This window comes from Hippocampus guttulatus, chromosome 6, assembly GCF_054856545.1.
Source record: "Hippocampus guttulatus isolate MCC_2025c chromosome 6, RoL_Hgut_1.0, whole genome shotgun sequence".
Lineage (NCBI taxonomy): Eukaryota > Metazoa > Chordata > Actinopteri > Syngnathiformes > Syngnathidae > Hippocampus > Hippocampus guttulatus.
The window spans coordinates 17283558-17299898 of record NC_141266.1 but is presented as its reverse complement, the minus strand read 5'-3'; the positions used below and the strand labels follow the sequence as shown (position 1 = coordinate 17299898).

Genomic DNA, 16341 nt, shown 5'->3' with positions numbered 1-16341 from the left:
ACACACACACACAGAGTGGGAGAATTCAATAATTAGAGAGGACCACCGGTGGCTTTCACGTACCGAGGTGCAGTGATTACAGTACTGTCCTTACACCATCCCCTGAGGGTGTGTGACAAGCAAGGAATTAACACTTATCTCACATAAACACACGCACAACAAATGAGGCGAGTGCAGATAACAGGGGGGGGGGGGGGGGGGTGGCATTGGTGTGGGTCAATTGTGTTTGACCAGCTTGTGTGGTAGGTAGCTGTGCGCACCATTTGCTAATCGAGGTGTATTTAGTTAGAGGGAGCAAGGGTGGGGAGACATTTTCCTATTCGTGGCCACTTCACGTTTTGTGAAGTCCTCAAGAGAGCCAAGCTGAATTTATTTATTGGATTTTTTTAAATAACTTTTCCTCTGGTGTTTTAATTGTTTTTAGATCTGTATTTGGAGGGCCGAATCAACTGCTGGATTGGGTGGCAAATGGCCCATGGGCAGTCAGTTCCACACCCCTAAGTGGAAGACCAGGTGTTTTTTTTTTTTTCAAGGAGCTTTTTTGGTTCAAAAATGTGTTTTTTTACGACTAACTCACCCAGCACTGCAACAAAACAGGTGTTACCATTACCAAGGAAGGCACATTTAAGACTTTTTATGGACATTAGTGGTGTGGATAACTGCAATCTATCCAAGTAAATACTTGTCCAGTGTCGCCAATATTGATACGGATACAATGAATGCAGTAAGTAAATTGGCTGGATTACGAAATAGCAAAATCTTCAGAGCAGGGGCGTCAAACTCATTTTTGTTGCGGGCCACATTGTAATTATCGATTCCCTAGGAGGGCTGTGATGACTGAAACTATATAAAGAAGTCAAGAATAACGTTTTATTCAACGATTGTTTAAGTAACTGTTATGAGAGGTTTGGTAACAAGAAAATGCTGACAATATGTCACCGATTCATTTCATGTGAAAATCTGACATTTTGGCACAGATTTTAGCAAGCATCATGGAAGTTGTTGTCTTTGATTTGCTTTCGCGGGCCACTGAAAATGATGTGGCGGGCCTTGCGTTTGACACCTGTGGTATAGAGCAAGCATATTGTGCCAAGGCCTTTGTATGATTTTGTATGATGCCACAAATGGCCAGTGGCCCTCTGAAAAATATGAACTTATGCTAAGGATGACTGAAATATTATGTTCACAACTATTACTTAATGTTGTCTGCCAACGTGAAAGGCCTCTTGCAGGAAACTCTGCCTCTGGCAAGGATGTCTTCGTGATTTCTCCCTTCCTCTCTCCATTTCTGCAGCTCATTGTTTTCCGACAGGTCATTTCCTACATATTTGAATACATTTGTTTTGAATAAAATTGCAGCAGTGGACACAGGAGCAAAACAGAATTCAAGCAACCATCACAATCAGTAATACTTCAACGATAAAATAATGATTTATTTCAATTGAAATAATTTAGGCATCATTATACAATTTTAGAATACAGAAAAAAATGTATTTGTAAAATAATTTTCTCTTTTACTATTATTTACAAGTAGAACCAAACAACTCAATGAGATAAATTATTACAAATACACATTTTCAAACGAATAAATAATTTTTAAATCAACCACTTCTAAACCAATGCAACAAATATTACGGGACTTTTCCTGGTGCGCACACCTGAAACTAATCTGCACCACACAAGATGTTGATTACCACTTCTGTGGCCTTTTCAAGACGTATTTAAGAGTTACGTGTCAGTTTGAGCTGCGGTACATACCCTGAATGAGAAGTTTAGAGTTTAAACCATGTGATTTATTTACCTGGCAATAATTGTCGCCACTAATAGGGACGAGAGGAGAAGGGCGACAACCTCTGCTGTCTATCTACACCAGACGGCGCACGTCACTCGCAATTGTCTCTCTTGCCTGACCACACCCTTGTGTTCTGATTGGCCCAAAGTTTTCCCAAGCCCGCCCCTTCTAACCTTAGCGGCTCCACCCTCCACCCCCTCCCCAGCGCAACCACTTCTCAGCCAAAACCTCCTTCTTCTGTCACATCCCCACAATCTTCACCTTTTTTACTTTTTGCTATTTAAGGAAGCGAGCTGGTGCGAAAATGACGATTTTGGATAAACTGGCAACGACTCCTCAGTTTGGAGGCACGAAACTTCCGAGCATTAAGTGACTCCCTCAAGTCACCTTTGGCAGAATGACGCACGTTCACTATTAACTGATCAAGCTGTTCGGTCTCCTCACCTGTTTTGTGTGTGCGTGTGTTTTGGGTTGTTTTTTTTTTTGTTTTTTTACACTTCTCAAGTGCTGCGTGCGTGGCCCCGGCGAGACGTGCGCGTGATGGGTTCCCTCATTTGGACCCCGGCCACCCTCCCTGCTTGGAAAATCACTTTTTTACTTTTAAACATCATCTCAGCCGTCGTGAGCAAAAGACACGCAGTGTACTGGAACTCCACCAACACCAGGTAACTCAATTCCTGCTTATTTTTATGCATAGGCTTTTAATCATTTTGCAGAATGTTGCCTGTAAGGTGCAACTATCTGTCATCAGCTTCGCACAAGCCTGGCTGGTCTGAGCTTGCACTGTTGCTCAACAACCTACAGAATAGCTCAATAAATGAGTCAGTCGAAGGAATCTCTGCCATGCAGCACACCTCTTACTCGCCTCCTACCTGTGCAATGTTCATTTTTAACCTGACAACAATAATGGAGTCTTCCAGTATTTATTGATTTGTGTATGTATGTATGTATGTATGTTTACAATTTTTTCCCTCAACTGTGTGCACAAATGGAAAGTGGAGGTTGTGACTGTGGACGTGTGTGGGGTGGTGGACCATTCGCAATTCCAAACTTGGCTCACCTGCTGATCCAGGTGCACCTCGCAAAGATAATTGAAGGGTGCATGTGGGGGAGGGGATGGCACCGGTTAGCATGCTGGCCTCACAGTGCAGAGGTGCAGAGTTCGATTCCGGCTCCGGCTTTCCTGTGTGGAGTTTTCATCCTGTCCCCGTGCCTGTGTGGGTTTTCTCCAGGTACTCTGGTTTCCTCCCAGATTCCAAAAACATGCATGGCAGATTAATGGAGCAGTCTAAATTGTCCCTTGGTGTGAGTGAGCGCGGATGGTTGTTCGTCTCTGCGTGCCCTGCGATTGGCTGGCAACCAGTTCAGGGTGTACTCCGCCTACTGCCCGAAGACAGCTGGGATAGGCCGCAGCACACCCGCGACCCTCGAAAGGATAAGCGGAATAGAAAATGGATGGGTGGATGGATGCAAGTGGGGGACCTGCAGGTGGAAGTAGGGCTGTTGTTCTGAAATAACACTGAGCCTTCATTGCACATGTATAGCAGGTCAATTTGGCAGTCACGGTTGAGATTAGTGGTGTGCGCGTACAAGTGGGGGCACATTTGCTCAGGGCAACGTCTGTTTTGTTTAAATTTGTGTCATGGAAGGAGAAATAGAACTGTTGTCAATAGAATTACATTTACTAGCAATACAGTTTATAATTATATCATAACGTTGTGATTAGTATGCAAGTAAACCCCCACTCCCAAAAAAAATCTAAAGCACTTATCTTAACTGGGGCGAGAGGCACCCTACCTGTGCTGATCACCAGTCAATCCGTTGATTAAAAAAAAAAATCTAAACAACTTTTTTAAGCAATTTTTCCGACATGTTTGAAAGGTATTGTTATGGTGAATTTTGTGGCCATCGTTCCTGAAGTTGTTTGTGGCGTACTCCTCATCACCAAAAGAACACCAAACCTCGAGTGAAGCATAATGGTGGCAGCACAGTGCTTTGGGGCATTTTTTTTTCTTCAGTTGGAACTGGGGGGGGGGGATTATTTGAAGAGTTTCAAATACACGTCAGCATTGGCACAAAATTGTCCGATTTCTGTGAGAATGCAAAGAAAATTCAGGAAAAGCTTACTAGAACGTCTGAGCTGTATTGGAGGCAATTTAAGTGTTGGCAGGTGTGTGCTGACTTCAGTTTAGCATGAATTTGAATGTGGTTGGTTAATTTTGGGTGTGCACACTTGTGTCGCATCAGCTGCTTATTTTTACTTCTCTTGGAAATATTAGCATTTTAATTTCTATGACGTTGAAAAGGTTATGGGTCAAGTTAATGGTGGAAAAAAAAAGAAGTTATGTCGGTCACGTGTGTTGCTTTCCTACGTCACAATTAAATTTAATTCAGGTTTAGCGGCTATCGCTGGCATTCAAAAAAAATTATAAAAATCCCTCCGAAAAAGTCAAGACAGAGGTCTGCTATGTTTTGGTTGAAGTTGTACAAACCTTTGGGGCATTTGAATTGCTTCCAATGTGGTGGAGTTTAGTGTAATTGGCAGCAATGTGGCACTGCGAGGCTTGAGGACCTCTTTGGACCCATGTGATTCTGACATGAATGGTCAGAGGTTTTTTGGCAGGCACAAAATCACAGTGCCATCCATACAGAAGGCCAACAACCCTCCCGTGGTGCTGGTGGCTCATTCCCAGTGACCCTGCTCTCTCCTCGCTCCCTGAGTTAAAAGCAGGGTTCACCAGCTCTCGTTTTTTTTCCTCTCTTCACTCTTCATTACCGTCCTATTTACACCCCACCCCGACCCTCTTCACCCACCTCCTATATGCCATTTTCATCCTTCACAGCTCCCTCCTGCCCACTGATGGATGTATGAGCTGTGATTAGTTGAGCTTCAATCATCCCCCCCTCATATCCTATTTTCAAAAAACTTCCAACCAAGCTGAGGAAGAGTCCGGGTCCGCTTCATCATGAGTGTCAGGGAAGCAATGAGGGAACATGAGGCCACAAACCAACTCTACTGATGCTTAACATGTATTGTATGCTGTTCAACGTACACTCACATTGTATTTTAAAGAGGAAGTCAAGTCAAAAAACATCTTTAAAATATGTCCTATGTGTTAATCACAAAAAAAAAAAAAGCTTCCAAGGTCTTCACGTCCGCAAAGTTGACAAATATTGGCAAACATCATCGCGGGAGGGCAATGGGAAAAAAAAAGATGTTAATTTTTGTTTGACATGACCAAAAATATTTTGTGAATTGTAAATGGCCGTAAATGTTTGATTAAAAATTCACTGCTGTCATGCAGTTTCTTTCGACAACAAACCAGTGGAAAATGTATCTAGTGCGCCTCTGGTGGTTGCAGCCAAGTACTGCACGCCATTCTGTCAGTTCATTCCACAATCCATTAATTCCGCATCATCAACCAAATTCTTAACGATTAGCTAAGCAATTTTTCCATGCCCTTTCTTACTATACACATGATTTTTAAAAGTCATTGCCTGCAATTTAGTCAGCTCTGACCTTCCCATGCTTACACTGTTTTTTTTTTTGTGTTTAATTAATTATTTGGAATACATTAATAAAATGTTATTTCAGTTGTAAAGATGCATTGCGGAGGGAGTTGATGCAAAGTAATTGGTTCACCGCGGAGTGCATTTTAGTGGGGAATATGCATTCTATAAAGTATAATAGCTATGCCCGCAGGCAACAATTAAAAAGAGAGAGGAAAAAAAAAAAGATGCTTTACACACTTAATATTGAAGGCAGGCACAGGAGCCACTGCAGTCTCTTTAAACACGTGATGGAAAACTTTGGCCGTCACTGTCCGGATTTATGGTTTTAATGAAGCACAGGCAGCCAAGCGGGGAGATGCTTTAAAGTGACGCAAGTTTGAGCCCGCCCCCACCACCCCCCTTGATTGAAATATTGGAGCTGGGAAACGGTGAGACTCAGCGTAGGCCTCCTTTTTTTATTTTATTTTTTACGATTTAATGAACGAGGTTTACGAGCGTTGTCGATTTTATCGCCGCTTTTTCTCTCACGCTGATTGTTCCTTTATTAGAAGAGAGATTATTTTCCCACTTCCTGGAGCAGTTAAAGGTTAGGATAATATTATAAGCCCAGTGTTATGGAAGTGGTCCATAGCGGTTTGTATTTTTTGGTTCAAGCAAGGTGATGAACAAATTTGTCTGCCCCCCCCCCCCCCCCGACTAACCCTGGTGTCACCTGAACTGCTACTTGTCTTCAAATCCCCCTCCTGCCCAGGTCCTGCTCGTAAAGCTTCGGATCAGCAGCTTCCTAATTGGAGACAAAAGCGTTCTTCCGAGGGGGAATACGTGCCAAAGCCTTGGACCTCATTTTCCTCCTCCCTCGTCTCCTGCCTTGACAGCAAACTTGGGCCCGCAGTCGAGGAGGCTGCTCCTGTTTCTTTATTGAAAAGCACACCTCATTAGCCTTCCAGTGTCTAATTAAATGTGTAAACGCATGCATCATTTCCCTTCCTGTGTGAGTGAGCCGCTTTAAATACCAAACTAAATCACATCCTGTACGCACGTGCAAAGAAGGGCTGTGCCGCTGTCACATATTATCGGGGGGGGGGGGGGGGGGGGATGGTTGACCTTTCATCGAGATTTATATACATGAAGCACACCTGCTCAGTCTAATGTGATCCAATGATGATTGATGGACACCGTCAGATGGATTCATTTCACAATATGATCATTTTGGCTCAGTTGCATTGAAGTATTTTAGAATTCAAATCAAAAGGGGAGAATATAATGCCCTGTAATGCTGGAAGCAATCTAAAATTACTTTTTTACTTACTAATTTTTTAAGTAATACTAAGTAATGATTTTTTACTTAGTAATTACTTTTTAAAATTACTTTAAATTACACAGCCTTGTTCAAATGCCAGGTTTTCGTCAATTGAAAAAAAATATATTTTGAAACTTATTTCCCAACCCCCAGCATCAATGCGGTCGATAACCTGTGCAACTCAACGAGGGACACAAATGAAATCTATTGAAGAAAATAAAACCTGAAACGCAAGTCTGCTGGAATTGACTCATTATATTCAAGTTCATGATAAAAGCACCATTTGAAGTGCCTCTGATGAACCATGTAGAAAAAAACTAACAAACAGCAACAAAAAACATTCTAGTAGGCTTTTCCGATCCATTTATTTGCATCCAAGCAGAAGCTGGTTGCCTTTGTGCCAACACTGACTGCTGTTTGGGGCTATTCATTTTTTTCCCGTCTACCATGACAAGGCCCTCAGTTTTCATCTTAGTTTGTTTTTTTGGGGTCGGGGGCGGGGGGGGGGGGGGTTCAATCAAGCGTCTTTGTTATGGCCATATTAAGGTGGTAAAAGTTTTAGAATGATTAATCTTGTTTGTTTTTTTTACATCACAAAAACCAGACATTTGAGCAGGGTTGTCGACTTTTTGTATTCACTTTACATTTTTCTTTACTCAAGGGTCTGCCTGCGAGCTCATCCTCCATGTGTGTGTGTGTGTGCTTGTAAATGAGTCTTTTTCGACGATTGCATCACAGGCTGTGTGAGTGTAAATGTCTGTATTCCCCTGGTAAATGATTTATACAGAATATGGATGAACTATAATAGAGATACCTACGATGAGGTAATTACTACTTTACTCCCAGTCTTCCTTAGCACAGTCCCTCCACACACATGCGCACTCACAGTCTCTCTCTCTCTCACACACACACACAGACACAGAGTTGCATCCATGCTTTATTGTGGCCGTCCCTGAAATGCATTTCAGCCAGCCCGATGGTGCATCTTATCTGTCTTTGCTAAATGTGCCTGGTATGTTTTGTGGTTGCCGCACTCAATGCGTTATCTGTGCTGGCACACCGTGGGTGGTTGAGCTTTGGGGAAAACAAAGACGAGATCTGATTGTAGTGGTTTGTTTTGCATTGTCTCGGTCTGCAAATTGAGGCCACCTCTGCATGTGGCCCGCCGGACGAGAGATGGGAGTGTGATTACAGATTGGAATGAAGGGAGGCTGTTGTTGTTGTTGTTTGGCTCGCCGTATTTTGTTGCAATTACATTTTATCTTATATATTGTAGACCGTCCAATTATTGTTTTAGTAGTCACCGAAAAGTCGGCTAGTGACTCCTATCACAATGTCCAATCAGGACATGAACAAATGCAAGTCCTTGATTAAAGAATACATGCTGAGTTTATTAAATCCCTCGTCCCGGAAAAAGAGGATGTCGGGTCACCCCACGGTAGAGGTTGGTCTTAATCTTTGGCCTTGGCAGAGGGTCTGCTCTCGACTGAGCGCCATACTGGTAGTCTTCAGGCTTTTTGTCACAGGGTGTGATAGTGATACTGGATTTGAGTGTGTGTGAAAACAAACAAACCTTCCCTTTGTGCCATTGTTGCGTGGCTAAATCAAGATCAACAAACGGCTGTGCCAGCATCTCACCTATCTAGGTCATTGTCTTGTTTCAGCTCGTTAAGGTGTGACTAAAGAATTAAGAGAAGGGAGAGTCTTGGCAAGGTTTTGATCCTCTTGGATTGCAGATTGCGCAATGACATCTCCTCCTGCCAATTTCTGGTGCCCCCCACTCGGCACCTTTCTGCCTTCTACTCAAGCAAATTATTACATTTGGCCGGAATGCAGCGTTAGGATTCCTATTTCATTGAACAAATAATTGCTGCAATTGAAGCAGAAAAACAAGACTTGTTACGGGGGTATAATAGGAAAGGTTGTGTGTCAAAAGAGATGGTAGTTACTGTCAAGATTGCCGAAACAAAAATCAAAAGCCCATTACAAATTAAACTGGGCATACATCGACATGTAAAAGTACTATTTAATTATTTTTTTTTCCATACATCAAACTGGAGTACCGGTAAATCATCTCTTCATTCAAGGCTAATGAATCACTCTAGTCAGATTGTGCTTTCTGTGTTGATATTGTAATGCCCTTCAGTAGCGGAGAGAAGGATGCTCGCAGTCGCTGATACTATTCATCATTTTTAATAAACAAAATATTTTGTCACTCACTCAGACTAACTACCGGAGCCAATATTCCCCCAACCTGGCTCCTCCCCTCTCTATGACGTCACACAAATACAAGAAACAGATATTACACTATGTTAACCTTGTAGGCCACTCTTCGTGGCTGACTTACGGCAGCAGAGCATCACGTAATTTATTTCTAGTTCAGGTTGTGTTTTACTGGAGTAGATTTTTCTCTCCAGAGTCCGGCCGCTTCCTATTTTGCTGTTCATTCTCCTCTTTAACGCGGTTCCAGCCAAACATCTGTGAAAAGTGGACTCAGTTACTCAAGCGCTTTTAATTCTGGCGTTAAACGTGCTCACCGTGTAATTCTTAGGTTAGCTTAGCAATGAGCATGGCCTCTCCACTTGTCAGAATAATGTTTATCAGGATTGTAGCTTATTCGCCACCACCGAAGTGCTAATTACTGACTTCGGTGCGACTCCGCAACGTGTTCAGCTGCAGCAGTTGCCATCTGAAACTCGTTGCTAGCTAGCTGGTGGAGCGTAGGTAGTGCTAACCTGTACCTCAACTTCCGGCAACCTACGGTGCGTGACATGAGCGACGCAGCCCAGTGGAGCTTTTTGGCAATTGACAAGACTTGTTACGGGGTATAGAAGATTTTGAGGTGCAGCAATGTGAATATTTGGAGCCTTGAAATGCACTATTGGCTCCAACCTAGTTTACTACTTTTTTAAGAAGTGCAGTATGACGTCAGCAATAGGAAGTTAAGCTACATCCATGCTATGAAAAATCAGCTTGAGACATGCTCTGTAAATCCAGCCCGAGTTGGCACCTCGTGTGGCTCTTTGGTCTAAAATGGCCGCGGCACTGTTTGTGTGCGACGGGGCGGGCGTAAGAGGAGGTTGTGATTGAGTTCCGTTTGTGAGCATTCATTCATTGCACACACAATGAGGCGCCATTGTTAGATGGGTGACACCGGCCGCATATTCCTTTCCGGCTAACACCAGCGCAATTAGGATTTGGCGCGCGAATACGGAAACCCAATCAAGTGCAGCTCTGATGTAACATGGCACTATGTTTTGAGCCATCGTGTGTGTGTTTGTGCGTATGTGTGGGTTTTTAATTTTTTTTTCTTCCCCCCCTTAAGAATTTTCACTCCGTCACGCTTGCGCCTCGTTGGCTGGGCTCAGAGGTCCTGTCGAAAAGCGACCCAGGACTTTTCCGAGACAGAAATTAAATTAGTATCGACCCAGGCACAGCGCAAAAGTGTCGCAGGGACCAGAATGATTTTACCACACTGAGACTTGTTTGCCATCATGCTTGTGTCAGAGTGCTCTGATGGAGAAAAAAATATTGCATACTGTCAACCATGTTGATGTTTTTACAGTTATACTTTGGACTAAACATCACATTACACAATCGAACGTGGTTTTCTCCCATATGGAAGTAAAATCTTAAGTACAGTACAAAATGCAACAATGAGTTTACTTGGAAGTCACATTTTCCCGTCACGGCCTCTGTGAACTGAAATGGTCATAAATTCTTAGTTTGTGGATATTTGCATTTTTGCATACACTGACCATTTCTTCAGGTATACTTGCACAATCTAATGCAAGCCAATGCAAAAAAGAAATTTCCAAAATGAAGACAAACAAAATAGCTTTCATGATATAAAATCTTGCATATCTGTTTTTGCTTTGTTTTTGGTGATGGTGTCTTTTTTATTTTTATTTTTTGAAAGGGCATGTGTCTTCGGAATATATGCAAGTATTGCATGTTTGACACACGGCAAACTTTTCCCGGTGCACTCAATTATACTTTCATTTATCAGTCATGAACACTATTAGCTCCAGATCAATCACATGACCGATATTACGGAATACAAACCTGGTTCGTGTGAACTTACCAGGAAACAATTTGCAAATGTTCTTATCGAGTCAGAGCAGTGACACTCTGCTCTACACTCCATTCCAATGCAAACCCACACCCGCCCCGCACGTACGAGTACACACAGGTGGGGGCTCTGCCAGCGAGTAGAAAAAAAAACATTCACGCGGTGGAGAAGGATGGCAAATGCGATAAGGACGGTAGGGAAGAAGTCAACAAATTTCATGTGCCCAAACGTGCTCGAGAGGGCCCCTGGGAGGGGCAACGCACCGATGAGGTGAGAGCCAAAGAGGCAAGAAAGGATGTCAGCCGCCATTATTTTCACTGTCAGCAACGGGCGTAGGGAGTAGACCCCTCCGCCCCACTCCTGCAACACACACACACACACACACACACTGCTCATCTAAAGGCGTGGCACTAAGTTGCGCTTAGCCAATGACGCCATTGTCCTGGCTAAACGCACACACTCTGACAATAGAGGGAAGTCAAGGTGCATGTGACACTACCTGGTGTTTGTATACCAATATTTTTCGCTGAAAGTATAATTGATAGTTGGTCGAGCGGCCTTCTACACGATCAAAGCGTTGAATCAGGTGTGTTGGAACAGGGTAACGTACAGTATAAAACAAGCTCATGTAGCCCAATGTGTAATGATGTTCTGGTTCTGGTTCTGGTCCCGCAGTCTAAAAGGGAATAGGAAGAAACTTCTCAGACTGTATATTTGTGATGGATGTTCGAGTGCATTTCCCAAGCATGTCTTTTTACTTTATTGTTTTTCATTTTTCGATAAGGTGCCATCCAAAGTCAGCACGCGTTTGTTGTCCGAGCAAAGTGCCACCGTTTGTAATTGACGGTGTTTCGAGCGGCGGCGGTATTTTTTAAAAGGGAAAATAGCCTTGTGCCAACTCGGCGGCAAAAGAACTCATGAATCTCATTGCTCCTCTATTCAACTGAAAATGGACTCCTCGTACGCCGCATGCTTCCAAAACTACAAAAGCATACTGTATACGTGTGCGTGTGTGTGTCATACTAAAAATACATCCAGTGACAAGGAACACAAGATCCACTTCACCTCGTGTTGCATTTAGAGCAAGATCCCTCAACATGATTTTTCAGGTCCTTTTTTTTTCGATACGGTTATTTTTTTTCTCTCCTCAGAGTAGATTTCCAGTGGCAAAAAAAAAAAAATGCATACACACGCATAGTGAGCCTTCTGTGTTAATCTTGTAATTTTGGGTCATCATGGTTCATTACTTAAAGAAGCAGCCAGTCATCTTTAATCACATAATCCCGCTTTAGCGCTACGTGGGGCGGGTGTCTGCATGGCTCCCCTTGACCCTCACCGTTTCCTTCCTCAATGCTTTGACGCCCCACCCCCAACCCATGAGCACCCCCCCGTCCTGTCCACTATTGTATCGCAAGCCTCCATCAGTTGTGGAAGTGCATTGGCCATTTATCGATGCTCAGGGGCAGAGAATAGCATCGAGCTAGTGCGACAAAATGTAGCATTTAACCTCAAAATATGAGCTCCAACATCAATTTTCTGCAGGTACGCTGGCTTGTAATGAGGTGAATGGCATGTCTATTGTTGCCATGGTGACAGTGGATCACCTATTTTTCGAGGTCCCACCTGCCAGGACCCCTTCATTTTGACCAGCTGAGACCATGTTTAGCGGTGAAAATGCAATGTTTTGCCATCATTTCAAAGCCGCCAAGGTCTCGGTTAGCCTTTGCCAGGGATTTTATCCGGTTGCTGATCATCTATAAAATACTGAAATCCATTGTTTTGCTTCCAGGAATGTTGTTGGTTTGATGGATAAATGTATTTATAACATTCTCATTCAAGTTTGAGATGAATGAAGACTGTTGTTCTATTTTTAAATTATGTATTATTTTTTGTTTGTTCACTTCTGTATATGTTTCCTTTTTTTAATTTATCAAGTCAATATGGTATAAAACGTGTCTTAAATATCTTTTTAATTATAAAATTGAACAAAATGATTACAACATAATCACACCCCCATAACTGCTTTTTCACACGTTATAGCATTATGGGATGTTGCATGCTTGATACGGAATACTAACCCTGCCGGCCCAGTGACACACTGTAAAAATGTTGAGACAAAAAAAAAATGTGTGGACAAATCCCATTTTTTATTTATTTATTTTTTAAGAGCTCCGTAGGCTTTTATAAAGCACCAAACTTTATAATTTAACCATATTTAATTTGAGCCAAGAAGGCACATGGTTTCTCCCAGCTAGTCACGCATCAAGGTCATAATCATGACATTTCCGAAAAATGAATTAATGGAGTAAAAGAGAGGGTGTAAAATGCCGATTCGGCATTTTTCGAAAGAGAAATCGTTGAAATTCCGATCAAAAATGTAAAGAAACTCTGAATTATTTTTTTTTACAAAATGGACATTTTAAAAAATATAAATTATTGTAAATATGAAAAAATACATGTAAATGTTTGAAAAAAAACTACAAATAATCAGTCTTTTTTTTTTTCTTTCAATTGTCATTGCTTGAAATCATCCAACATGTTGTCAAAAAAAATCTTTGTTCCTGTACGGCATCAACTCTACTATCGGTGCGTCATAGGGCCGCGGTGGGCAGCTGTGCGTGACTAGAACAGGGCAAAGCTGTGCGCCTCGAGGGGAGGGGGCAATCCGAGCGACCTTCCGCACCCGGAATGTGCGGTCTGCTATGACGCCTAAGAGTTGTGACGAGAAAGATGGAGACGCAGAAAGAAGCGTGCAACGGCTGCGATGGATGGAGGGAATGGAGGGCGAAGGGCCGGTTTGGGCTCTTGGGATTCCAGCGCAGTGACCGTGAAAGTGCTTAGATAAACACAGAGACTGAGGAGGAGTGCGGGGGTGGGGGGAGCAAAGTGGAAGAGGCAATAGAGAGAAGCGAGAAGGTGAAGGGAACGTCGCTGAAAGGGAAGGACAAAAGTTGCACTGCTGTAATGCAATACAGCATTAATAAATACATTCAGGTTATATTATAAACATCACAACGCATAACCAGACGCAGACTTGAAGTCATCGGCGATGAAATGAAGTCTGCAAGTGTTACTCCTCCATCTGTGACTTTAGTTTCTCCGCGTTTAACTCATTCTGTACCAGCCAATTCTGGTGCAAGTCTGAAAAGACGTTTAAAAACGTCTTTGGGAGTGAATGAGTTAAACAGCCTTGCCCCCACGGCCAACTTCACCATTTAGTGTATTTATTTTTGACAATACATATTTCAGGGCATGTGTAAAAGAACCACGATCCGAACTCCACAACAGAGTTTGATGCAAATGACAAAATAACGACACGCTCTTATTTTTTTCCCCGATGCAGATGGCTCTCTTGCATGAAAATTATTACCATTCAAGGATGGCACAAAACTGCTGACCAAGAAACCAACATTAAGTGCAAGAACTAACTTGTACTTTTTCATTTATTTATTTTTTGGGGTGAAAGAAAAATCAACTCGCTGAAAATTCTGTTGTTTGAGGTGACGCCCTGCATATCATTCTCAGTCCGTAAAAGAATATCAGGTCTACTCGAGTTGTAGCACAGCACCCAATGCGCTTTGTGAAAGTTGCCTCTTAACTGTTTGTATTTTACTGCACCAAGGTGGACAAACCAGGAGGGGCAGAACAATGTGCATTGAACTGAAGCAAAAAAAAAAAAGTGGCAAAAACTCACTGACTTGACTGTCATGAAGTGCAGTATAGTCCTAGTGTAGCTTTGTAGTGCATTTTTATGAAGTTATTATTGAACAAAAACAAACGCTGCACCACATTTATGTTGTATCTGCACCAAACAATGACGAGGCTGACTTTTTTTATTCAGTTAAGATGCAAAGCGGTGCTTATCAAGCTAAATACTAACAACTTCATATTCCTTATTTTCCCCACGTTTTTGCAATGCAATAAAATATTTGTTTGTTTCTTAGTGCTTTGATTTGGAATAAAATGTACGTTCCTGTATGGAACTAAAAGCTGTTTTTTTCTTCTTTCAATTGAAAGTCACACTTGGGAATTCCACACTTGTTTTGGTACAAATAACTCCGACATAAAGCAGAGGCAGTCATATTGTAATAAACAAATTATAGTGATGAGTAAGTTAAAATGTACTGCACTTTGTGGACTATTTTGGAGAGAAAGTCATTCAGTGGAAGTGGAAAGGGTCCAAGCTTTATTTTATTGACTCATTCTCTCTCTCTCTCTCCCCCCATCTTCTCCTTGTCTGAGTCTAAATAATTTAGAGTGGTTGTGCTTCTATTAGGGTACATTTCCTTGACATGTCTGGACTGGCCGCTGCCTGTCCTCTGAATGGGAATTGCTCAACTAAAGTGAACATTTTCTCATATCGTCCTATATCGATTCCTGACAAGGCCTCAAAAACGGTTGTTCCAATGACAAGTTTCCCCCTTTGCCGACGGATCTGCTGCCCAGCCGGAGAGCAGTGCCGCTTTTGCATAGACGATGCGGAATTCGAGGAATTTGAGGCAATGTTGCGTGGAAACGTGTTTGAGCAAAGAAATGCCCCGTTTCACCCCTTGTCTTGCGCTCCTTCATGGAGATCGAGCCATACTTACTCGACATTGATTCCCTCGTGTCGTGTTGGTGTTTAATGACTTTGTACATTTATTTTACATTTGATCAATTCATTCCTCTTTTTTAATTTACTTTTGACATGAGTTGTATTCTTGCATTCGCCGTGCAAATTCCTTTTTTTTTTTTCTTTACCAAAATAGTTTGGAGCCTGTCTATGTCTCGACTCGCTGGTTTGTGACCACAAAAAGGGCGACGGGAGGGGAAGGATGTGTTGCTTTTTATGTTTCCTGTTTTAACCTTCAAACACTGAAGATAAAAACAAAAATACGGTGCGAGAATGTGAGTGTCTGTTATCTGACTTGTGACCTACTCGGGGCTATTCTCAAAGACGAGTGAGATTTATCGTCCTTTTGCCATCTTTGCATTGGCCGCAGTCTTTCCACTCTCAAGTGCTGTGTGACTGTGTTTAGTGTTGTGCTAAAAAGTCGAACGAATCGAGTCATTCTTTGGACTTGGCCGCTTTCGGAACATAAAACATGTTTTTTGTTGCCCTTTTAAAATCATCCATCATGAACCAAGGTATATTGGCACACATTACTCCTTTCTGTGACTTGGGTTTCCTGCCTTGGAACAAATTAAGGCATTTACATGGAAAACGCGACTCTACTTACAAAATTTTTTAGTGAAGAAATGTCTTCCAGAACCAATTCATTTATTTCCTAAGTAGAGGTACCACTGTAGAGGGCGCACCGCATTATAATGCGCATAGAATAGAAGCTACAATTGTTGCTGCTATTGCGTTACCCATCCACTAGATAGAGCTATGCTAAAGGGAATACAATACAGCTTTATATAAAGCTTTCACAACTGCAGCTTCAAAGAACATGCCCAAGAAATCAGAATATTGATCCATATGTAAGGCGCATCAGATTATAAGGCGCACTCTCAAATTTTGAAAAAAAAAAAAGTAATGATTTTAGGAGCGACTATATCGTGCAGAAAATACGGTGTTTGTGTTTTGTGTGTGCATCTACCCTTTTCAAAGTTTATCACTGGGTCATGAGTGACAGTAAAAAAAAAAGATAAATTAATGTTTAATAGTTTTCCAACTGGGAA

The 16341-nt window shown here is 42.2% G+C and overlaps 1 protein-coding gene across 2 annotated transcripts in view; it reads left to right on the top strand.

The window, feature by feature from the left end:
- Positions 1 to 2023: 2023 nt before the first annotated feature.
- efna4 (ephrin A4) overlaps positions 2024 to 16341 on the top strand; it is a 42158-nt gene continuing 27840 nt past the window's right edge. For both annotated transcript variants that reach the window (XM_086114308.1, XM_086114307.1), the window contains exon 1: positions 2024 to 2457. In XM_086114308.1, coding sequence (XP_085970434.1) covers positions 2333 to 2457 — 125 coding nt within the window. In that variant the 5' untranslated portion in view covers positions 2024 to 2332. The remainder of the gene's footprint in view (positions 2458 to 16341) is intronic.